The sequence below is a fragment of the Equus caballus genome, chromosome 11, assembly GCF_041296265.1.
Source record: "Equus caballus isolate H_3958 breed thoroughbred chromosome 11, TB-T2T, whole genome shotgun sequence".
Lineage (NCBI taxonomy): Eukaryota > Metazoa > Chordata > Mammalia > Perissodactyla > Equidae > Equus > Equus caballus.
This window is the reverse complement of record NC_091694.1, coordinates 40,143,431-40,168,396: the sequence shown is the minus strand read 5'-3', so window position 1 is coordinate 40,168,396 and position 24,966 is coordinate 40,143,431. Positions and strand designations below refer to the sequence as shown.

Below are 24,966 nucleotides of genomic sequence, written 5' to 3'. Positions count from 1 at the left end.
AATATATACCAATGCCTGCTACGTATTGGGTACTGTGCGGGGCACTGGCCATACGGTATTAAAGACACAGCCTCTGCAGTGGAAGTGCTCTTGATCTGGCGTGTAAACTTAAGCTTCTTAAACTGGGGTACAACACCCTTGGATACTCAGCAGTGTGCAACAGTAAATGAAGCCATGGAACAAAATGGGGAGTTTTCCGGGAGGATCAGCTTTACTCCACATAGCTAACTGGAAACATTTAACATTCAATTAAATTAAAACCAACATTTAGAATGATAGAAGGAAAAATAGCATTAACTATTAAAAAAGACACAGAACTTTAAAAGAAACATGCCATACACAGACTGTCTCAGGATATGGTCCCAGTGAATGTTGAGTTTGCTCTTCTGTTGCTAGGGGAATTTCCTTAGACAAGTCTGAAAGCACTGATAAGTAAATAACTACCATACGAAGTGATAGATAGTCGAGAGGTAGGAGCTGTAGTGCAGAGGAAGCTTCGAGAATGATCGGTACAATTTGGGGGAGGGATGGACAGGATTATCTTCCTAGAGGAGGTGACATCTGAGGCTTACCAGGTAGAGAGGAGGGGACAGCCACTGTGGGCAGAGGAAGCCGTATGTACAAATACAAGAAGTTGTGAATGGATCTGATGTCTGAGAAGAACAAGGAGGAGTCTAGCAGTAGCTGACAAAGGAGATGGTTTTGACTGTACAGGGAAGGGCCCAGGAATCGTGCTGGCAAAGTTCCAATGCTGGAGACCATTCGATATCCCTGAAACTCCTTTTCTTTTGGCACCACTGTATTCTGGTTCTCCCACTTCTTTCACAATTTCTTCTTAGTTCCTTTTGCTTACTTTGCCTCCTCAACACCCCTCTGTGATCCCTAGCATTTTACTGCTCCCCAGAGTTCCTTCTTGGCCATGCTTTTCTTCTTGTTCTCCACACATGGATTGTTTCATTCACTCCTACTACTTTGACTTCCCATAAGCAGCTAGCTTCCAAATCTACATTCCCCAGTGCTGCCCTCTGGCCTCCAGATACCCATTTCTCATTGCATGGACATCTCAACCTGAATTGACCTATAGCCTTTCAAAATGGGCAAGTCCTAAGCTGTTGATATGATCTGCTGTTCCTCTCCCTCCTCTCTGAGGCTCTGTCTCTGCATCTTTACAGTCTAGGTTAATGGAACCACGATCCACCCAGTTGCCCAAATAAAAACGTAAGAGTCACCAATTATTTTGCTCATCACCCAGAGCCAATCAGTGGCTGCCCTGCCAGAACCTCTCGTAAACCTCTATTAAATATACCCTTTCCTTTAAATCTCCACCAAATTTCCACCAAATCAGCTGAGCCGGGACTTCTCCCACTCCCTTCACCCCGGCTGAGAACCACGGCAGGTAATGAGAGGTATTCCTGATGGGCAAATGCTGTGCCATCGGACTGTGTGGGGACAGAAAAAGGTTAGAATCATTGGAACGAGCATAATCCTCTTGGCCAACTGCAAGAACTAGTTAACTGGTATCCCTGATACCAGTTTCTTTCCCTCTAAAACCTCCACAATTCTGCACTTATCCTTTTAATCTACAAGTCTGATTAAAGATGACAGATTATTGAAACTTACAAAACAGAACTATGGCAGAATGAGAAGGAAATATAAGCGAATATCCAATCTTTGGACGGGTAATAATTTTGAAAGCACTTATTCAAAGGCTAAAGGAAGATTTCATTACATAAAATGCAAAACTTCTATAGAAAAAACAATGCAATTTAAAAAGATGCACTGGGAAAATATTTGCAACATATATGAGGATTAACAGTCTTAATTTCTAAAGAGCTCTTACAAATCAGTAACCAAATGATGAAGGCACCAAAGGATAAAGAGAGGCAAAAGATATGAACAATTCACAACACGTGGACAGGGGACAAGCAGACCAACGCGAGAAAGTGTTGCATTTCATTTAAGAAACACAGATGCAAATAGATATATGAAGTTTTTTCTCTGTCAAACAGGCAAATTAAACTCAGTGCTGACTGAGTAATTTGGTATTTGAGGCATGCTCATACTTAGCTTGTGGGAACAGAAAAAGGCACAAGCTTTAGAAAGCTAATCTAGAAATATGTATAGAAAGCCTTAAAAAATACACACCCTTTGACCCCACAATTCCAGTTCCAGGATTTCCCAAGGAAACAATCATGGATGTAAATAAATATATTCCTCTAAGGACAACGATCACAGCACTGTTTACAATAGTGAAAACTGGAAACATTCTCTATGTTCAACAACAGTGGTTGACAAGAAAACAATAAAAGTAAATAAATTTAAGTTTATTTTTAGAACAAAATACCAAACAGGTATAAAAAGTTGTTCTGGAAAAGAATACTTAGTGACATAGGAAGGCACTTTCAGAATGTTTGCTCTATATTGTTAGGTAAAGTAGAAATTATAAAATAGACTATATTTAAAAAATCTCATTTTTGGAAAACTATATATATCTGTATGCAAAAGAAGATACAAAAATGATAACAATGGTTTGAATGTGTGCTTACAGATTTTCTTCTTTTCTAAAATTTCCACATATAGAGTTACTTTTGTTATCAGAAAAAATATTTTTAACTAGAAACACAAAATTCCCCTCTATTTTGGCTGCCTGTTGTCTAGTGGATGAAACCCAAATCTGGCCTGTCACAATCTGGCTCCTCCTCGGCTCTCCAGCCTGCTCTTCCTGCTCTTCCAGACTAGAGTACATATTCGTGGCTTATGGAGGCACGTCCACCAACAAGCTTTGCTTTTCCAAACCCTTGCCTGCAAGAGCCTTGCCCCTCCTTCCTCTCCACCATACTCACAGGCTTGGTTAATTTCTCATTCTTGTAAATGGTCTGCCTCTCCAATTCCTGGCTTTCTTTCAATTCCTCAGGCCCACCAAATTATTTTCTGCCTTAGGGCCTTTGCATCAACTGTTTTTCTGCCTGGATCAGTCTTCACATGACCAGCTGCTTTTCTTCCTTCAAACCTTAACTTAAATGTCACTTCTTCATTTGGCCTTCTCTCACCATTCTATCCAAAATAGGTCACCTCCTTTAATTCTCTGTCTCAGAACCATGTTTATCCCTCCTTAGCACTTATTCCAATATAGAACTATTTTTCTTCATTCGTTTACTTGGTTTTTGTGTTTGCCCCACTTGAGTGTAAGCTCCCAGAGGACAGGGGCTGTGATGTGTCTAACCCAGGGCCTCGCACATGGCAGAGGCATACAGTTAGTTAGGGGATGGACAGACAATTGAAAGATCTCATATTAGGTAAAGCCTGCCTCTGTGTTCCCATGGGACTCTATGCTCATCTCCACCAAACTCTCTCTACCTGTATTTTTCTAACTTCAAATGCAATTGTTTCCTTCCAGCTGCTCTCTGAAAGGGACTGTAGGTGCTCCAAGCTGAAGAGAGGGTACAGCGCCAAGGCCTGTGCATGGCAGGTGCTCAACGAGTGTGCCCTGAATGCACGGATGAGGGGGGCTCCCGAGGGGCTCCAAGTGGGTGGAGGAAACCATTCTGGGACTGAGTGGTTGCTATAACTCACACGTGATGAAACGCTGCCCACGGGGCAACGTTAGCTCACAGAAGTCCATTATAAATCGGGTGGACACGGGGTTTTGGCTAAGAAAAGTTTTAACTACATTTTTCAATGAATTTTAGTAACCAGTTAATTAGCAACTAATTCCTGAGCTTCAAATAAAAACAAAAAAGAACAATAGCAAATCTAACATCAAGATGACACAATTAAAAGAAGGGAAAACAGGAATATTATGGTGTTTTTAGGTCTGTCAGAAAGTGAATTGTGCTAAATTCCTAAATCTCAGGAATTTATAGGATCCTTATGGAACCTGTAAATTGATGTTTGTTTCTTTTACAATGTGCTCCCAGAACCCTAAATATTTTACAGACAAGTAACAGAGGGAAATCACTCCAATTAAGGCAGCTTAAGAATGAAATGGTCCAATCTAACTTGAATGTAGAGATGGTTGGTGGCTTGGGGGACAAAATGTCCAATCCAGGGTTTCAGCAGTGCGGTTATTTTTTGTGGGGGGAAGATCAGCCCTGAGCTAACATCTGCTGCCAGTCCTCCTCTTTTTGCTGAGGAAGACTGGCCCTGAGCTAACATCCATGCCCATCTTCCTCTACTTTATATGTGGGATGCCTACCACAGCATGGCTTGCCAAGCAGTGCCACGTCTGCACCCGGGATCCAAACTGGCGAACCCCAGGCCACCAAAGCGGAAAGTGCGAACCTAACCGCTGTACCGTGGGGCTGGCCCCAGCAGTGTGGTTATTATTTAGTAAAAGAACATGAGCCTTTCCACTGGGTAATCTTGGCCCATCTCTGTAAAAGTGGCCACACTGTATGGGCCCTGAGATGCCATGGTGTAACTAGGTAGGGGTCAGCAAAGTTTTTCTGTAAAGGGCCAAATAGTGAATATTCCAGCTTTGCAGGCCCTACAATCCATGTTGCAACTACTCCACCTGGCCATTGCAGCATGGACATAAATGAAGGGGCATGGCTGTGTCTCCATAAAATTTTATTTGTGGATGATGGATCTGAATTTTATGTAATTTTCAGGTGTCACAAAATATTATCTTTCTTTTGGTTTTCCTCCCAATCATTTAAAAATGCAAAACCACCTTGGTGGTGGGCCAGATAGAGTTGATGGGCCACTGTGTGCTGACCTCTGGGCTAGTTTATGATGGTTTATCTGTATGGGTAGCTGTGGGACAGTGAAAAGAAATGCTCCGAGGGGCAGGGCCCTTGTCTCGAGAGTCAGTTCCAACACTTGAGTGCCCAGGCCCAGGAGACACAGCATATTTCTGAGGATGACCAGACTAGCAAATAACGTCAGGCACTAGAACGCTAACATTTAATGTAAGACAGAGCAACAAGGGAAAAAGACTTCGCCCTCAGAAGTGAAAAGTGTTCTTTGAAGTCTGATTAAAAGTGTTTCATTCACACTCTGTGGAAGCACATTATATCTGTGCTTTTCCACGGCAGGGTCAACAGAAAGCAAGCGATGCACTGTCACCACCTGCTCGCACCTGTGGTTTGAAATGGCAAATGAACCACTTTCCACTCAAGGGCTCACTGTCAGACGGCACAACCGCTGATGATGAGAGAGCCCAGAAATGTCCACTCTTTTCAGGAGAAAAAGGCTTCCTCCGCAATTCTCACTGTTCTGGCTGTAGGATGAATTCCCAGAGAGAGGAGAGGAAACAGAGGTCATTTACAAGGTCATCTCCCCTCTCAGCGCTTCCGTTCTAAATGTTTCACTCCTTCTGTTTTGACTAACACGGGTTCCTTACACCAGAGGGGCAGTAGGGCCTAGGGTACAAGACTCAGGGGAATAGAGAGGCTGGAGCTGGACGGCCTGGGTGCTTGTCCATTACTAATTAGCTGTGATCTTGAGCAACTGACTTAACCTCTCTGTGACTCAGTTTCTTCAGCTATAAAATGGGGCTAACAATAGCACCAGCCTCCTAGAGTTGTTGTGAGGTTTACACGTGTTAGCATATGTATAGTGCTTGAACAGAGCCTAGCATGGAGTAAGGACTGGGGAAATGTTAACTATTTTTAGTGTTATCTTCATGTGTTTACCAAGTATCTCAGAATGTGTGCACATGGGTGTGTGAGCACTCACACGCATACAATTTTAATTTCCTCCTCACCTGGTCAGGTATTATTCTCTTTCTATAAGGAACAACCAACTGAGGTTTAGGGGCCCAAGGCCATTCAGCTACGAATCTTCTCTTGATTATGAACCAAACTATCCTTCAAGGGCTTCTAAATTATTGAACGTAATCTTAAATGTCCTGCCCTTGCCTGTTGGGGAAGTTCCGTAAAGAAAAGGTTGTATAAAAAAATGTTTTAAAAAAATCACATACTAGTAGTTCAGATGTAGTAGGGATCTCAAGTGTTTCGAGTTCAGTTTATTTTTCTCTCAGGCTTCATTACTACTACCTTTTTATAATGTTTCATTATTTCCATCCCTAATACTCTATTATCTTAAACTTCTTTCTCTTTTTTCTGATTCTCTATCATCGATTTCTTGAAATGAAAGCAAATTATGTCCGGTTCCAGCCACGGAACTTTAAATGAAGTATTTCTTGACTTCTCAGTGTCACCTCCTGTGTTTACTGATGCTGTACTGTTGGGATGCAGCGACAGAGAGTTACCCTGTAGTAACCCTCATTCCACTGCACGGTGTGTTTGCGATAAGCGGAATATGCCTGCTGTTAGAAATTAAACTATTCTGGGAACAAGCTAATCTCTCCTTTATGCATAAATATGGTAACCGATTCATATGGCCATGGAGGGTCACCAGAGATGGTTTCCAGTTTTTAAAAGCCAAACAAGACAAGTAGTAATTCTAGGAAAGTTGCTGCCAGAAAGAAATGTACATTATGGAGCGTTTGAATTAAAAAGAAATTTTAATACCCAGAGACAACTAAAACCAAGGACCCATGATACAAAACAATTACACCTAACGTTAAAACTCTGACTCTCAAGATGAGGTGATGGATCACTCAGAGAAAGCTATGTTTTTGAGTATTTTTACAAGCAGACTAACAACATTTATAACTACCGTCACGAACTCAGTCCTATTATAAGTTCTGCACTTTTCTTTTTTTGCTTTCATTTTTTTCCAACTTTTTCCTTTTTTTTTCTAATTCTAAAATTCATACATGTTCATTGTAGAAAATTTGGAAAGTATAAAGAAGTAGAAACAAAATTTCATCCTTAATACTATCTCACCATCTAGACAGGGACCATGGTTAATATTTTGACATATTAACATAGTAACATTAATATTTTACATATCCTTCTAGTAATTAACTTTTGCCATAAAAAGTTAAAATTATTTTTTCTTTCAATTTTCGCTTGATTATCAAGCAACACATACTCATTGAAATAAAGGTGAAAAGCACAGAAAAATTGAAAGAAGTAAAAACAAAAGCACTCAGCATTAATCATTTTGGCATATTTTCTTCTAATCCTTCTTTTTATGCATATTTTCTTTTCAAAGTTGTGACTACAATTTGGATATAATGTTAAATACTTTAAAAACCTTATAAGCACTTTCCTTTGACATCAAAAAATTTGTAAAAAGAGGTTTTAATGGCTGTAGAAAATGTCACTGTACGGCTATAGCAGTATTTGTTTAGATATTCTTCTAATGTTTAGGTTGTTCCTAGTTTTTCAGTATTTATACTAGCTGCTATATGTGTCTTTATACATAAAATTTTGAACATATTTCTGTTTACTTTCTTAAGACATATTTCTTGAAAAGAGATTGTTAGGACAAAGGATATGAGCACCGAAAATTTTGTAATGTTTATTTTTTCCTCTGACTCTAAATGTACAACATAATTCTTGAAACAACTACTATTAATAACATTTTATTATATTTCCCTTCAGTCTTTTTAAGGGTAGGAACATTTTAAAGACTTTTGATTTATGCTTTCAAATGGCTTTCCAGATTTGTATCAATTACCTCTCTCAGTAATATATCGGTGCAGAATCTTACTGCATTCTCACTGATGTAGACTACTATCATTAAAATACACTGACCTGAAGGAAAAAAACAGTAGTTTATTGTTTTGTTCACATACCTTTGATTAGTAACGAAGGTGACTTTTTTCCAAATGTTTGCTAAGCATTTGTGTATCTTTTTTGGGTGAATTATCCATCTTCTTTGTTAGAATGGGCATGTCTAAAGATACAAATAACGAACAAGTGGAGGTTGAGGCTAATCGGAAGCTCACATGTAAGGGTCTCAGCCCATGCTTTTGCATACCAGCGGGAACCATCTCAAACCGAGTCACACGCAGCACAGGAAGGGTCTGCTTTACGCAGGAGCCAAAAAGTCAGGCGGCTCTTCCTCTCTCCTCCTCATCCTGCTTTGTATCGGTTTAAGATGAACTACAAAGACTTTGATTTAATATATTTGATTTTTTAAACTCTTTCTTGATTAAGAATGATGCCTCTTGCTGGGCTAAAGGCGATAGGGGAATATAAAAATAGCACGAGATAGTGAGATGTAGCAACAATTGGTTAAAATCTGCTGCGGTAACTTTCTCTGTAAGAATCTGGACGTCAGTTTGCACCTCTGACCTGCCCACCGACGATGAGCAGAGCGTCTGTACAAGCACTTCCAGGTTACAACACAGTACCGGCCTCCAGAGACCGGTGTGGGGTCCTCGCCGTCGCAGGTGCTGGAGCTCTCGCATGGAGGCTGTGAGCGGAGCCCAGGCCCAGGAGCAGCGGATCCCTACCCCCTCCATTTCTTTCCCTTTAAGACTTGGTCAAAGTGGGCTGAGAAGGGGGCTGTCAGCTAGCAGGAAGATTTTCCTTACCCTTGCTCTGAAGTTTCTAATTACTCACACAAATCTGGATATGAAGCTGACGTCAGCTTCCTTCAGAGTCACTTAGGAAAATCTCGATCAGCATGTGGCCCCTTTCCTTTCTAAGCTGACACCCTATACTTAGCAATTATTGTTAAGCGGCTATACAGTCAGCGCTGTGGTGTAGTGTGCAACCCAGGGTGAATTCCACATCCTCCCTTCCGTCTAACCAGAGCCTACCCACCGACCTGCTCTCCTTCCTTCCCTCCTTTGATATTTATTTAGTGCTTCCTGCTAGGTGCACGGGATGACTAAATACATGTATGACATACTCTCTGTTCTCAATGAACTTATAGTTCGACGGGGAAGACAGACTAAGCATCCGGGTAAGTGTAAATGAGAGGAAAGTAACAGTGACCACAGAGACAACAAGTAAAGAGCCACAGAGGCCCTTCCACACAGTTTCACTTTCAACTCTTACTCTACGGAGACATCGGAGGCTGAAAGACGTGTGATGCTTAAGGAGGAAAGTACAGAAGTGAATGCCAACGAGGCTTGTCTGCATTTGCTGTCACTATTACAAAGGGTAATATGTGATCATTCTAGAAACAACATACCTGCAAATCTCACAATTGTAGAAAGCAGTCCATCACTCTTGATGATAGTTCTTCCTGATTCATAATGTGTAGAACTAGAAATAATTTCATTACCTAGAAAATACTCTCGTGCTAACCCTGTGTCTTAACGATTCTTCTTTGCAGCAACAGAAGGCACCTGCAGCACCCATTTTTATAATGCAGTTCCCACCTCAGTCCCTCTAAAACCTCACCCCACTGGACCCTGGAAACATGAGCATAGAGAGCAGCAGCTCAGATTCTGGAATCTATTCGACTGTTAGCCCTTGACCATCTGCTTTGCCACCTCTCCCCACAAGAGCAGCCATTCTTCATCTGGCCAGTGATGGCCTGGCTGCTGTGGACACCTATCTATTCAGGACTGAACTGAGCCGGAACGTGGGCATCAGTCAACACCCTCAAGTAATGACTTTGTTACCAGAGGCATCTGGATAGGGAGTCCAGAACTGAAGGTCAGTTCCATGCACCTGTTTCAGTGTGAGTTTCTAATTAAGATCAAATGCATTCCGTGATAAGAAATCCATCTATAGCTTCCTAAATAAAGATTCACTCAATACATAGTGACTGAGCATCTAGACTGGCAGACAGACACAGACCTCCCCTCATGGACTTCCTCACAACCTCCTCCTTAAAGTGACAGACACTAAATTAAAAAAAAAAAATCATGCAAAAGTTAATTACAATTAAGGTGTTATAAACAAAAACATAGGGTGTTATTAGATGGCAGGAACACGAGGACTTAGACTTGTCTGGGGACTGGCTCAGGGGAAGGCTTCTTTGGGGAAGCAGCCTTGAAGCTGAAAACCGAAATAGGCATGGGGGTTAGTTCCCGGCAGAGGGCACAGCACCCCAGCACCTCTGAGGCAGGCAGTGTGGGCACTGCATGCTGGAGGAGGTAAAGGGAAGCCACCGGCGCTCTGCATGTGAGCGAGAGGAGCAGAAGGAACAGGTGCTGGCCTTTCGAGATGTTGACAGGGTAAAACTACTAAGGAGATGGTAGTTTCTGGTTGAGGGTAGGGGGACACTGGGAAAAGGAAACAAATGGTAGGGGGAGGAAGGAGGGCAGAAGCTAATAAACTAAGAAGCAAATGAAGAAAGCAGAGGTAGATTAGGGTGTTGTCTGAGCATCCTGAGGACAGGAGCCTTGTTCATCTTGTTCATGGCTGTACCCCTGGTGTGGAGAACACTGCTCAGCAAGTAGTATGGTCTCAAAAAATGTATGCTGAATCTGGGGCTGGCCCCGTGGCCGAGTGGTTAAGTTCGCGCACTCCGCAGCAGGCGGCCCAGTGTTTCCTTAGTTCGAATCCTGGGCGCGGACATGGCACTGCTCATCAGACCACGCTGAGGCAGCGTCCCACATGCCACAACTAGAAGAACCCACAACGAAGAATACACAACTATGTACCTGGGGGCTTTGGGGAGAAAAAGGAAAAAATAAAATCTTTAAAAAAAAAAAAATGTATGCTGAATGAATGACCGCATTGGGACAGAAGCGATTGCGTAATTATCACCATGACAACAATAATGAAAGCAGCCAGTATCAGCTGAGCACCTCCTATGTGCCACACCTGTGCTAGGAGCTTGGCCAGGCTAACCCAAATACAACAGCATACGAAGCAGGCATTGCTATCCTCACTTCACTGATGAGGAAAGATAAGGTAGACAGAGGTTAAGGATATCCAAGGTCTCTTGTCCAGAGATGGACTTAAACGCAGGCTTTCTCAGTCCAAAGCCTGCGCTCTCTCTGCCACATCACACAGCTTGTCAAGCATGAACGTGTTAGTAACTTGGGCTCCAGGCCCTTCCGGATGACTCGGTCACTGTGGGGTCTCCTGTTGTCATTGTGCTTAGTCATCAAGTCCAAGCAGCTCCATCGGAAGGAAGAGTGCGGGCAGCAGAGGTGGGTGATCACAGAGTCCCCCTACAAAGGGCATTAATAAAATTGCCGGTAATGAGGCTGTGCCTGGTTTGTTCAGGGGTGCTAATGAGGTCACTGTTACGGGTTCAGTCTCCACGTCCAATTAACTCAGCTCCGTGGCTTAGAGACACACCCCAGTCCCAGTCATCCATCTCAGAGACGCATTCACTAGTTTCAGAAAAGACGGCTGAGAACTGTGGGTGGCTTGGTAAAACCTGTTTGCAAGAGTGGGAAAGCAATTCAAAATGTATGTCACAATAATGGCCAGTAGCAGCTTCTTAGACAAACATCATGCATGCAACCTTCTAACCTAAACTTGGGTCATCAGAGCCCCTCTATCTTGCTAAGACCTTTTCTCCAAAAAAGTATCAAGATCTTTTTCCCCCCAAGTATTTCTCAGAATCTTCTTGACATCTCTGTGATATTGTATTTAAAAAAAAGGCAGGTTAGTAGCTATGTAGCTACTTCTGAAAATTACTAGGAACTTAAAAGACTAAGACACATTCAGAACAGCTATGCAACTTTGATATTGTTCAAAAAACCATAACTGGAGACAGAGATGTTCTTATCACCAACACTTAGGCAAGCGTGTGCTTAGAATATGGTTGGAATATAGTTAGTTTTCAGGGCAAGTGGTGTCTAATTCTGCTTCTCTCACTGTGGGGAGTCTCTCTGCCTCTAGTCTCTTCCCTCTACAAATTGTCCTCCTCATGGCTGCTGGAGTTATCTTTCCAGAACACAAATCTGATTAGCGTACTTGCTTTATAACCTACCAACCGCCTTTGCATAGTGTTTAAGTCAGGAGGCCCTGGGACTTATCAACTGTCTGGGACACTCTTGAGAGTTAAACAAGGCAGCTTTACTAATTATTATGCTGGGGCAACAGGCATAAACCAGGGCTGTCCCTGGCAAGCCAGGACCTTTGGTCATCCCACATAGAAGGTACTCGACAGCCTTTCCTGACTCTTCCCTGCCCAGATCAGCCTCTGAGAGGTATCTGTCCTTCCCATGATTTCCGGCTCTGTCCCTCAGCCCTTCCCTGATTCTCTCCTGGATGAGCAAGTGTTCTCACTTCCAGACCAGCGGCACGTCCTCTCCAAGGCAGAGTTAGGGGGCCTGCTCTATGCTCCCATGCACCTTTAATATAGCCTTTGCTGGCTTATCAGCATTTGTTTTTATGTATATTGCCCTCTCCAGACTGTGAGCTCCTCAAGGTCAGGGGATTGAAACCAACCTCGTGGCTGCCTTCAACGTGTAGAAGAGTGTTTCGTACATCTTAAGTGCTCAGTAAATGATAGTTGATAATTAATAGATAAATTCCACGATGAAAGAATCTGGTACTTTTTTAATAGACACATTGAGATCTGTGTTGTAAATAAATGTTGATGACTATAGTGCTTTATTACTGAGCCACCGAATATCCTGGTATCATAGAAACTTCAGTTGATTTCCACATAAGTGAGCATATGGAAAAATAATATTCCATGAGCAATTTGTTTTCTCAGTGGTTAAGACAGTAACAGGCATATTTCACTTCCGTTGTTCACTGGGGATAGTATTGCTCTAGGCCAAAATGCTGAGCCAGCTAAGTGGTGACGAATCTCTGAAGTATTCTGAGTTGTGCTGGGCCCAAGGGTACACAGGCCTCCCAGACTTTAACTTGCATATGGTGCTCTCAGACCTGCACGACGAATCCTGTATTGGTAGCAGCTACAGAGAAGACACTGTGTGAGATTTCTGTGTGGCTCTTCCCTATCTAACCTGTTTCTTACAATGGTGAACACCCAAGGGAAGTGAAAGGAAGTTCCCTAGACTGAGACTGAAAATGTCCCCTCCCACCGGGTGAGCAATGGAGAACTCGCCCAGCAGCGTGAACTCCCTGTCTCAGTAATGTTTTCCCTCTCCCAAGACATCAATCTCCGAGTGATGAGCAATGATCGGTAAACTCTCACATCTGGCTAGATCTGAATTTCCAGTTACTTCGCAGGGGGAGGAAGTAAACGCACCCCGGTAGTCACCCCACTATGATAGCTTTTCAACTGTTGTTGATCTTGAGCATGTACAATTTGAATACATTAAAGAGCCAGAGGATAAGATCTGTGAATAAAGGAGAGATAAAGGGTCAGAAGAGGAGTATATCAAGGTATCATAGTGTGAGTCGCCAGATGGTGACAGCTATTTCCACAGCCCGTGAGAACTAGAAGAAACCATAGCATAGGGAATTTTGTTTTAGAAATAGGACGAAGTTTTCTGAGCAGATGTTTAAGATCATTAAATAAATCACCAAGGGAGCTATGGAATAGATTCCTCTGGAGGTCTTTAGAAAGGAGCAGTTCTGAAGCAGCCAGGGATGAGCTCTATTTAAATCTGACCATTGTGGAGAATTGGCTGGAGTCTTTAAGCTCTTCCCCATCCTATAGTCTCATGATGCTCCACCAACTGCCAGTGAAAGACCAGTGAACCCAGATCAGAGGGGCCTCAAGAAGTTACCTGAATGGCTCCCGTCAATCTTATATAGATTTCTATTTTTTCAGTATCACTAAGGATGAAAAGCAGTAATATCTGGAGTCTTCCATCATTTAATCGGTCTCAGACAGTCAAAAACTTGTCTTTAGAGGGGCCGGCCCCGTGGCTGAGTGGTTAAGTTTGCGTGCTCCGCTTTAGCGGCCCAGGGTTTCACTGCTTTGGATCCTGGGCACGGACCTGGCACGACTCATCAAGCCATGCTGAGGTGGCGTCCCACATGCCACAAGTAGAAGGGCCTACAACTAGAATATACAGCTGTGTACTGGGGGGCTTTGGGAGGAAGAAGAAGAAGAATAAGTAAAAGATTGGCAACAGATGTCAGCTCAGGGCCAATCTTTAGGAAAAAAAAAAAAGAGAGAGGAAGAACTTGTCTTTATATTTAGTCAAACTTTCTTTGTTGTAAGATGCAAAAGGAGACAGTTTCCTCATATCAACCATCATACCCAGTAAGCTAAGGTATCACAGTTTTTAATGCTCTTCTATCACTCTCATGCCTTCAAAGCTAATTTCAAAGCTACTGTTGTAAAGTTCCAGCGAATCTAAAAGACTGGATGAAATCCCAGTTTGACATGATTACTCTGTGTACAGATGGATTCTGTGATGCCAAGTTTTGGGGTCTGAGGTACTAAACTAAATATGAGGAGGTAGGGGCTGAACCTGGATGGAATTTTAATCCTAAGGGTGTCTATTAATGCTGTAACTAATCTTCCACGAATACAAGCCACCCAGTGCGCCATGTCTGTCGTTGGAGAAGAGGGGGAAGGGAAAGAAGTAACAGGGTAGTGTCAACTCCAGTTTATAGGAAGGGCTGGCTCCAGCAAGGACGGGGTCTGGGAGGGGGAAGGTGGGGCAAACGGAGAATCACAGGTCACAGGCTTAGGAGGTGGAGGGAAAAGTAAATAAAAACACACAGAAGAGAATTTCTCCTGATTGAAAGTAACTCAAAACATCACTCAGAATAGGCCTTAAAAGGGCCTTTCTCCCATTCATGCCAGAGTAGTTATATCAGTGGGAAGTGTGTCCTTGGCTTGCTGGGCTGGAGAGAGAAGGCAAAGCAGCTAGGAGGGAGAAGCGTGTGGGAGGCGGGGTGGCTGTGACAGCAGGAGGGGGGCGGGTAGAGGAAATTTTGTCATAGATAAGCGGCCAGAGAATGGAGGACAAACTTCTAGCTAAGATAAAGTCATTCACCGCTTAACAATGGGGATATGTTCTGAGAAATGCGTCGTTAGGTGCTTTCGTTGTGCGGACATCCTGGAGTGGACTCACACAGACCTAGACGGCACAGTCTACCACACACCTGGGCTAAGTGGTACTAATGCTGGGATCATCGTTGTACATGCGGTCTGTCGTTGACCGAAACACCATTATGTGGTGCATGACTGGATATACTTGCAACCCTCCAAATGGCCCGTCTCCTCAACTGTCGCTTTTTAAGTGTCTATTCCCGTTGCTGCCATTCTTCTGCTCCTTCAGACTACCTCCTGTATCAAGTCTTTCTTCTTTTCCTGGAACTCTCAATTTCATTAAGCTTGACAAATGACCTAGAAAAACTGTAAATTCTGGTAAGGGCTAGGATGGTTCTCTAGAAGGTGGGAGAGGACAGGGAACAGGGTTTAAATTAGAATTAAATTAGAAATGTTGAAGCTTCTACAGGTCAAGAAAAGAACTGACAACCTTTTCTTTTGACACTTGGTAGCATACTCGCCATCACCTTTTAGCACATTCTAAAGTGGAAAATTCTTAGTATTATTTTGAAGAAATAAGACTTTTAACACCCTCTCTCCTGCAATGTTCAATTAATTTTGGGAAATCAAAAAGCACTTCCATTCCACATACAGAAAATCTGATTTTGTTGAGGCAATTAAAAACATTACCCTTCTTTTCTTTAAAAGTAACCCACGCGGAGGACTGAATAAAACGGAAAGTAACAGTCCCTTGGCCCACTGCTCCCTTCTTTCATGCTTGTTCTAAATTGCTTCTATTTCAGTTCTTTTGATGGTTACTCCAATCACGAAATAATATGCTTATACTGCTCTTTCTTATTTTATCAATTTCAGACATTATCTGCATTTATATCTCTAACAACCTCCTTGTCCTTTTTATCTATAACTTAATCAATATACTTATATCACTTTGCATTGTCTTTATTACATTAAATAATACATTTATGTAGCCCTTGTTTTTGTTCCATGACAAGAAACTGTCTCTCTCTACCACCCATTGGATAAGGTGAGGGTGTCAGCATCTCTACGTTCTGTTTAGCATTTCTACTTCCCTCCCAACTCCCTACTCCTGTCAGCTGTACTTGTACATCCTCCAGGTTGAAAATACTTCTTTTGTAACATCTCCAACAATGGACTCATGATTTTACCTCCAAAGCTGCTCCTATCCCAAGTAGCCCGCTCTCAGTCAATGCTACCCTATCCACCCGGTGCTCCAGCGAGAGCTCCTCTCTTTCCCTTTCACCCACACACGTCCTGTCATCACCACCTCCAAAATATACCTGCGCCATCTCCACTGCTAAAACGCTAGTGCAAGTCATCAGCTTCTCTTTCCAGGACCAGCCGCTTTCTTGTCCCGCTATAATTCATCCTCTACAAAATGGCCAGAGTGATTCTTATGAAACATAAATCAGATACATCACTCCCGTTGCTAAAAAATGGTCTCTCATTGCAACCGCCTTACCCAGACTGCCCGTGGATCTTAAATGACCTGGCCTGGGCTATAGCTGACTACCATTCTCCTACTTCTCCCCCTTATTTACTTTGCTCCAGCTAGACTGGCCCTTACCTTTTGACGGTCACAAGCTAATTCCTGTTTTAGGGCCTTTGCTCTTCCACCTGGTAACATCCCAGATCTTTTCGTTCCTGTCATCACTCAACTCCTAACTGAAGCGTCACTCCTTCTGAGAGGTCTTCCATGGGAGCAAAAGCAGCCTCCTCTCCCAAGCTGCGCTGCATCATGTTATCCTGTTTCATCTTCTCCACAGTGCTCTAGACATTATCTTATTTATAAGTGTTTATTGTTCATCTCCCTTTCTAAAACGTGAGGTCTGAGAGCTATTTTGTTCACTGCCTGTATCCCCATCACCTTGAACAGTGCCTGGAACACAGAAGGCATTAAAAAATATTGACTATTATCAGCTCAGTGTTCTGTAACATAACTAAGGCTTCTATGCTTTGGCTAAGATTAATTCCAAAAGTTGGAAATCCAGCAGTGTTTTATTACTGCAACCGTGTAATTATCATTCGCTACTTAAGTAATGTCCCCAAATATGTTCTCTCTTGAACGCCTTTTTTTCCCCTTAGAATTTACAATTGCCTCTTCTCTTACATTATCTAGCTTTTTAAGGATAGAATAAAGCCCCGTGAATTCCCCCTCCACCCAGTCCCATTCGCTGAAGCCCTCGGTCTTCCTGCTCTGCTCTGGACTGACCGCTCGTGAAGTCCATACCACGGCTGTCACTTGCACTTTATTTCCCTCCTGATTTGGATCTCCTACCTCTTGGCTCTCATGTCTTCCTCTTTCCTATTACCTTAGTTTGCTGGAATATATCCACAGAAAATTTCCTAAAAAACGGTGTGTGAAAGTCTCTGCTTGTCTGACCACACTTTCCCCTTGGTTGTTTGTTTTTGATTTTTTTGATTTTTTTTTTTGGTGAGGAAGATTGTCACTGAGCTAACATTTGTGCCAATCTCCCTCCACTTTGTATGTGGGATGCTTTATGAGCAGTGTGTAGGTCCGTACCCAGGATCTGAACCCAAGAACCCTGGGCTGCTGAAGCGGAGTGTTTGAACTTAATCACTATGCCACTGGGCCAGCCCCTGTTTTGGATTTGGAGCTTCATACTTGACTGATACTTTGGCTGAGTAAAGAATTACAGGTTGACGTTACTTCCCTCTTACTGCTTTAAAGACAATTTTCCATTGTCTTTTAGCATCCAGTGTAAGTGAAGAGAATTCACATACATACACACTTTTAGGTATAATTTCAGTCCCAACTGAGACCTCCCATAAAACACGTTAACAGTGGACAAGTGAAACAACTGTATCCATACTGGCAAAGACTTCTCAGATTGATGCGCACGAGAGGAAATTCTGTAGAGCCAGCTAATTTAAATCAACTGAATTAGGCTGAATTACAGTATGTTTAGTAAAGAAATTCAATTTTATTTCCTCCAAATATAGACAGCGTCTCCACAAATTCTTCTCTTGATCAGGCTAAATACTCTCCTGCAAGTCTTTTCCTAATAATTTTCTTAGCAAACCTCTTACTCACAACCTCCTGAGTCCAGCTTCATGGTTCTCAGCACAACTGTAATTGCTTTTCGTGATCTACCTGTAAGCTCAGCGTGGTAAGCAGCGGTGTGTTGCTTACTGCTGGACCTCTGGCATCTAACTTATCTATGGAGGGCCAGGCGCTTTTGAGTTGGGGCTCATTGTGTAGGTTGAGGAAATGAAAGCAAAGGCCAGCGAAGTGAGGCACAGCGAAGCCCTCGGAAAGTCAGGAGGCACACCTGTGTGGAGGTTTGCAGGCTCCTCGTCCTAACGTAGAGACAGTGGCTTTCAGAGATCATGGGCTCTGCAGTCAGGAGCTTGGGTTCGAATCTGACTCTGCTCTGCCACTTATTAGCTATGTGATCTCAGGTCAATCATTTCTATGTTCTGAACCCCAGTTTCTTCACCTGTAATATGGGGATAAGACTGTCCACCTTGCAGTAGAGTGACTTTGAAGATTCAATCAGATAATTTATGTCAATAAATGGACATAACAGTAGCATCTTAAGAAGCAGTTATTACTATTGTTGTTATTAATGAAAGCAATAAGATGTTGACATATAAAAATCAAACCTAAAGCACTAATTTTGACGCAAAAATCCAGAATTTAGATCCTGTTTCACATAAAACTAAGCATGATGAAAATACTCTAGAGTGAAACTGAAATAATTAACAAGTATCTAACTCTGAGGCTCCTTTTGGTCCAGGCCAAGTGCCCCTCCCACCTCCTGCAGTCCCACGCCCCCCACCGCTGACCGAGCTTGTCTAGTTAGCTCAGTCCACTGAAACATCGTTAGGCGGGGGCCTGGAGCTGCAAAGTCTGACATTCGATTCTTTTGTATCACTTTACTTACTGACAACAATTTTGAATGAGTAAAATAGAAATAAATGAGGTTTTATTATAAGTTTTACAGTTATAATAAATTCTGTTTGGTTGAACTACATCAAATGTACACGTGGTGTGATAATACACAACAAGGGAAGGGATTTTTGGGGTGACTTACGGATGTCGCTCTTACTATTTCAGTCCTACTAGATGCAGTGAGTTCTCTGTCTGCTCAGGGGGCTCCCTCTCTCCATCTTAGGCCATGGCCTTCACTTGCCACTCCCTCAGGGGTGGGCTTCTCCTAACCTGGTTTCCCCTCCATGATCTCTTAAGGATTCCTGTTTTTCTTCTCTGGAGTTTTCTCGGACAACTGCTCTTCAGAGAAATGACAGCTGGATTGAGGGATCAGGAGTAAATTCTTCATAGAGACCCCAGAATTCCCAGGATGACCCTCTGCTCCGCCTCTTCTAGCGGCAATCAGTCCACCGTGTTCAGCATACCCACAGCAATGGAAGAGAAAGCAGGACTTTTTTTTTTTTTTTTGGAATATTGGCCCTGAGCTAACATTCATGCCCACATCTTCCTCTACTTTATATGTGGGACGCCTGCCACAGCATGGCTTGCTAAGTGGTGCGCAGGTCTGCACCCAGGATCTGGAACCACGAACTGACGGGCCGCAGAAGTGGAATGTGAGACCTTAACCACTGCACCACCAGGCTGGCCCCGAAAGTTGGACGTTTTAAAAGGTAGGTTCCTATTATGCTTCCCATCAAGGGAGCATCTTTTCATTTTGGTTTGTGGTCAATCGATGCCTTCTTCTAAGAGACATAACACAGCAGAAATGCAGAAACAAGGCAGACAGGAACCTCAAAGTCACAAAAAAAGCCTTACAGTTGATTCCTTTTTACCCACTAAAGGGAATCCACTAATAGAATCTGAGAGCAAAATTACATAAATTTAGCTCATTGTTAGGTAGATCAGGGTGAGTCAGGGAGAAGGAAGAGGAAGCATGTCAAAATATCTATTTTCCCAAATGTGCAAGACGAAGAACACTGCGGAACTGTCGAGCTTGCTAGTCTGCCCTATTTACTATTTAAGTTCCAAGCACTGGAGCTGACGGCAAGTTTTTAAACCATAAGGTTTTATATTTAAAGGAACCTAGGTCTCCTGACCTTCTTACTCCTCTCTCCAGGATGGAAGCAACAAAGGACAGCACATGTAGGAGTCTGCATCAGAGTCACCTGCAAGGCTTTCTGAGGACAACTGTGTCTTTCCAACTCTAATCTTTTACAAAAGGAAGGTGAAGTTTTCTGAACAGTACAAAACTCTACAGAAAATTCTGTAATACATATCAAAAACGCCTCACCCACTGTTAAGGATACCAAAACCACCTAAACTGAACTAAACGAGATGATGGTAGTCCATGTGCCCAAGAAATGTGTTTCTGTGAGTTAATCATTCGTCTGTTCTCAATCTGATAAACACTGGCTTTGATTTATTACTGCTTCTCTTTTAAAAAGGATAAGTGATTTAGAACAGAGATAACATGTAATATCTAACAATTAATCAAGGCTTGTCAGGTGCTCAGAGGTTTATTTTTACACCTTCCCTTTTGCCAAAGGTTTCCTTTCAGGTTTGAGTTCTGCTGTTCTGAACAGATGGATATCATTTAACTAAGAACAATGTGGAGTTTATTTACCAAGGATTCATATATGGTCTAGTCACAAAATAGTGAATATGATTTAGTGTTCACTAGCGACAGTCAAAAATAGAGTCTAAATAAGAATCCAACAGATGGAACTTTTTTCTTTTTGGTGAGGAAGATGGGCCCTGAGCTAACATCTGTCGCCAATCTTCCTTTTTGCTTGAGGGAGATTCAACCTGAGTTAATATCTGTGCCAGTCTTCTTCTATTTTGTATGTGGGACACCGCCACAGCATGGCTTGATGAGCAGGGTGTAGGGCCACGCCCAGGATTCGAACCTGTGAACCCTAGGCTGCTGACGTAGAGCGTGTGAACTTAACCACTACACCACTGGGCTGGGCCCTTAACAGATGGAACTTTTAAGATTGAGAAACAAGTTTTAAAGAGACCCCAGAGTTGGCTATTAGAATGCTTTTGTTTATAAAGCGTAAGAAATGGTTGGCAGAAATTGCATATAGGAAAGTAGCGGAATATGGCTTTGAAACTTCATGCACATAAAATAAGTTACTTGGAAAAAAATATTTCCCTTTGTTTGTGGTCCTAAGTTCTTTTATCAACCATATGAGAGGTCGGATAAACTGCCATCAAATAACAGAGGGTCCCATGGGTAGTGAGTCTCCAGGGAGACGGGATATCAGAATGGCTATGTGTATAAGGTTTGAAAACTGTTTCCTGGTCTTCCCAGGATCACCCACCACTTCCAATTACAGAATTACTCCTTTCACCTGGTAGTAGAATAACAACTTCAGGACCTTGCTCACCTGGGACTCGGCATCAGCTGGCCGAGTTTAGAACTCATCTACAACTGGATTTTCAGGTTCTCACCTACAGAACAGATCCCTGGAGCTGGTTTACTGGAATTTGTACAGTATAAACAACTAAACTTTTGAGTTTAAAGTCACAGCATTTAGAATAGAAAGAGATATACTAACATTTTAAAGATCAGAATATACTTCCATTCAATCTTTCTTATTAATTTCTTTTCCAATTTGGCTTTCAGCCCCCAACACTTGACTGGAGGCACTTTCAAAGGCCACCAAGTCAAATGGCCTTTTCTGGGTCTTACTCTCTGTCTATGCTGAGGCATTTGGCTATGTCGTCCACTTCTCCTTTCCAGGAGATTACCGCCCCAAGGTCTCCTTCCACCTTTTTGACCTCCCATCCGTGAAACACAACAATAGCCTAGGGTTCCAATCTGGCCCCTCTTTTCACTCGACATATTTTCCCTGGTGACTTCCTCCCGCTTTGGCATAAGTTCAAACTCATTACATTGCCTCCAGGTTCCCTGACAATCAGGTCATCCCTGCATACCTTTCTAGTATTCTTGCCACTCCCTCCACACAACCTCGGATCCTGCCACACTGGGCTAGTTCGCACTGTTCTCAGAACAGGGCCCAGGTATTTTCAGATAGTTCCTTAGTGGCTGTGTTCATGCTGTTTTCGTCCACCCCAAATGCACAGCCCCATCTCACCTGGACATCTCTCCTGAGATTCCAGATCCCAGTCTCAAGCTTCTGAATAATGGCTTTATTGAGGCATCACTGACATACGACAAACTCTACATATTCAAAGCACACAACGCGAAAAGTTCTGAGATGTGTATATACTCATGAAAGCATCACCACTCTCGAAATATCCATCACCCCCTAAAGTTTCCTTGTGCTCCTTTGTGATCCCTTTTTCTTGCCCCTCCCCACCCACTCTCCTTTCCCAGACAACGACCGATCTGCTTCCTGTTACTATAGGTTTGTATTTTCTAGAGTTTTATATAAATGGAATCATACAAATATGTACATTTTTCAGGGGGGCTTCTTTCACCAAGCGCTCATTTTGAAGTTCATCCACGTGGTAGTGTGTATCAATAGTCATTCTTTTTACTGCTGAGGAGGAGTCCACTGAATGTTCGTTTATCCACTCAGCTGTTAATGGACATCTGGGTTGTTGTTCCCAGTATTTGGTTGTTACAAATAAAGTTGCTATGAACATTTGTGCATGAGTCCTTATGTGGCTACATGCTTTCATTTCCTTTGAGTAAGTCCCTAGGAGTGGCATGGCTGGAATATATGGTTGGTACATGTCTAACTTTAAAAAAAAACCTGCCAAACCGTTTCCCAAAGTGATACCATAAAGTGACAATACAAATTATCCAATTAATACAATTATCCAAAATGGACACTATAATTATCCAAAAATTATTCCATAGTGCTGAATCTTGTCTTAGGGGGAAAGCATTCAGTCTTTCACCATTAAATATAATGTTAGCTTTAGATTTTTCATAGGTGCCCTTTATCAGACTGAGGAAGTTACTTCCATTGTTAGTCTGCTGGGAGTTTTTACCAGAAATGGATGTTGGATTTTGTCAAATGCTTTCTCTGCATCTATTGAGATGTCATATCATTTTTCTTTTTAGTTTATTTATATGGTGAATTATATATATTGATTTTTTTTTTTTGCTGAGGAAGATTATACCTGAACTAATGTGTGTGCCAATCTTCCTCTATTTTGTATGTGGGACGCTGCCACAGCATGGCTTGATGAGTGGTGCGTGGTGTGTAGGTCCATGCCTGGGATCCAAACCTGTGAACCCCAGGCTGCCAAAGCAGAGCACACAATCTTAACCACTACACCACACATATGCTGTGTGGGCCAGCCCCAAATATATTGATGTTTGAACGTTAAATCAACCTTGCATGCCTGGGATAAATCTCACTGGGTCATAATGTATTACTCATTTTATATACTGTTGGATATGATTTTTCCTTCTATATACTGCTGGAGTGGATATACTAAATTTTGCTTGGATTTTTTTTACATCTATATGTTCCCAATGAATATTGGTTGCTAGTTTTCTTGGAATATTTTTGTCTGCTTTTGGTATCAAGGTAAGCCTGGCCTCATAGAATGAGCTGGGAAGTATCTCCTTTTCAATTTTCTAGAAGAAGTTATACAGAACTGGTATTACTTCCTTCTTAAATGTATAAAATTCACCAGTGAAGCGATCTGGACCTGGAGTTTTCTTTGTGGGAAAGTTTTAACTACTAACTCAATTTCTCGAATAGACACAGAACTATTCCGGTTGTTTATTCTAGTGTGAGCTTTGGTACTTTGTGTCTTTTAAGGAATTTGGCTGGGGCTGGCCCTGTGGCAGAGTGGTTAAGTTTGCACAATCCACTTTGGCGGCCCAGGATTTTGTTGGTTTGGATTCTGGGTGCGGACATGGCACTGCTCATGCTGAGGCAGCATCTCACACAGCACAACCAGAAGGACCTACAACTAGAATATACAACTATTTACTAGGGGGCTTGGGGGAGGGGGAGGAGGGGGAGGAGGTGGGGGGGAAGGAGGAGGAGGGAAAAAGATTGGCAACAGATGTTAGCTCAGGTGCCAATTTTTAAAAACAAACAAAAAAATACAACTATAAAAACAATTAAAAAAAGGAATTTGTCCATTTCATCTAAGCTGTTAGATTTATTGGCATACAACATTAACGATAATATTCCCTTGTTATCTTTTTAGTATCTATAGAATCTGTACGGATGACACCTCTCTCATCCTGATATTAGTAATTTGTGTCTTCTGTTTTTCCTCATCATCTGACTAGATGCTAATCAATTTTATTTTAGGCTCATTGAGACTTGCTATTGTTTTTCTGTTTTCTATTCCATTGATTTCAGCTCTGATCTTTGTTGTTTTCTTTCTTCTGCTTTCCTTGGTTCAATTTGCTCTTATTTTTCCGGTTTCTTGAAGTGGGAGCTGAGGTCACTGATTTGAGACTTCTCTTCTTTTTTATTCCAGGCATTTAGTGCTATAAATTTTCACTTAAGCATTGCTTTAGCAACATTACACAAATTTTGATATGTTGTGTTTTTTTTTTTTTTTTGAGGAAGATTAGCCCTGAGCTAACATCTGCCGCCAATCCTCCTCTTTTCGCTGAGGAAGACTGGCCCTGAGATAACATCCGTGCCCATTTTCCTCTACTTTATATGTGGGACACCTACCACAGCATGGCTTGACAAGCGGTGCCATGTCCACACCTGGGATCTGCACCGGCGAAGCCTGGGCTGCCAAAGTGGAACGTGTGCACTTAATCACTGTGCCACTGGGCCAGCCCCTGATAGGTTGTGTTTTTATCTTCATCAAGTTCAAAATACCTTCTATCTTTCCTTTTAATTACCTCTTTGACCCATGGGTTACTTTGAAGTGTGTTGTTTGGCTTCCACTTATTTAGAGATTTTTCAGAGATCTTTTGTTACTGATTCATAATTTTATCTCACTATAGCAGGGACCTTGAATCCTTTATATTAATTGTGACTTGTGTCATGGCACAGAATATGGTCTATCTTGGCAAGCATGTACTTGAAAAGAATGTGTATTCTGATGTTGTTAGGTAGAACGTCCTATAAAAGTTAACTAGGTCAATTCAGTTGACAGTGTTGTTCAGGTCTTCCATATGCTTCCTTATTTTCTGTTGACTTGTTCTACCAATTATAGAGAGAGGGGTATTGAAATTTCCAACTATAATGTGGATTTGTCTATTTTCCTTTGTAGTTCTATCAGTTTTTGCTTTACATATTTTGAAACTCTCCTATTAGGGGCATAAACATTTAGGTTTGTTATGTTCTCTTCATGAATTGACCCATATTACTTTGTTAGTTACTTTTTAAGCAGAAAATTATCTTTTAAAAAAATTGAAATAA

At 42.2% G+C, this 24,966-nt stretch overlaps 1 protein-coding gene across 2 annotated transcripts in view; it reads right to left on the bottom strand.

Annotated features, from left to right (window-relative positions):
• MYO1D (myosin ID) overlaps positions 1–24,966 on the bottom strand; it is a 319,245-nt gene that overhangs the window by 46,939 nt on the left and 247,340 nt on the right. Inside the window, exon 22 of one of the 2 annotated variants that reach the window (XM_023653034.2) lies at positions 6,451–11,151. The exons of the other annotated variant lie outside the window; for it this stretch is intronic. Coding sequence (XP_023508802.1) covers positions 11,058–11,151 — 94 coding nt within the window. The 3' untranslated portion in view covers positions 6,451–11,057. Of the gene's footprint in view, positions 1–6,450; positions 11,152–24,966 lie in introns of those variants that run through there. 2 annotated transcript variants of the gene reach the window in all.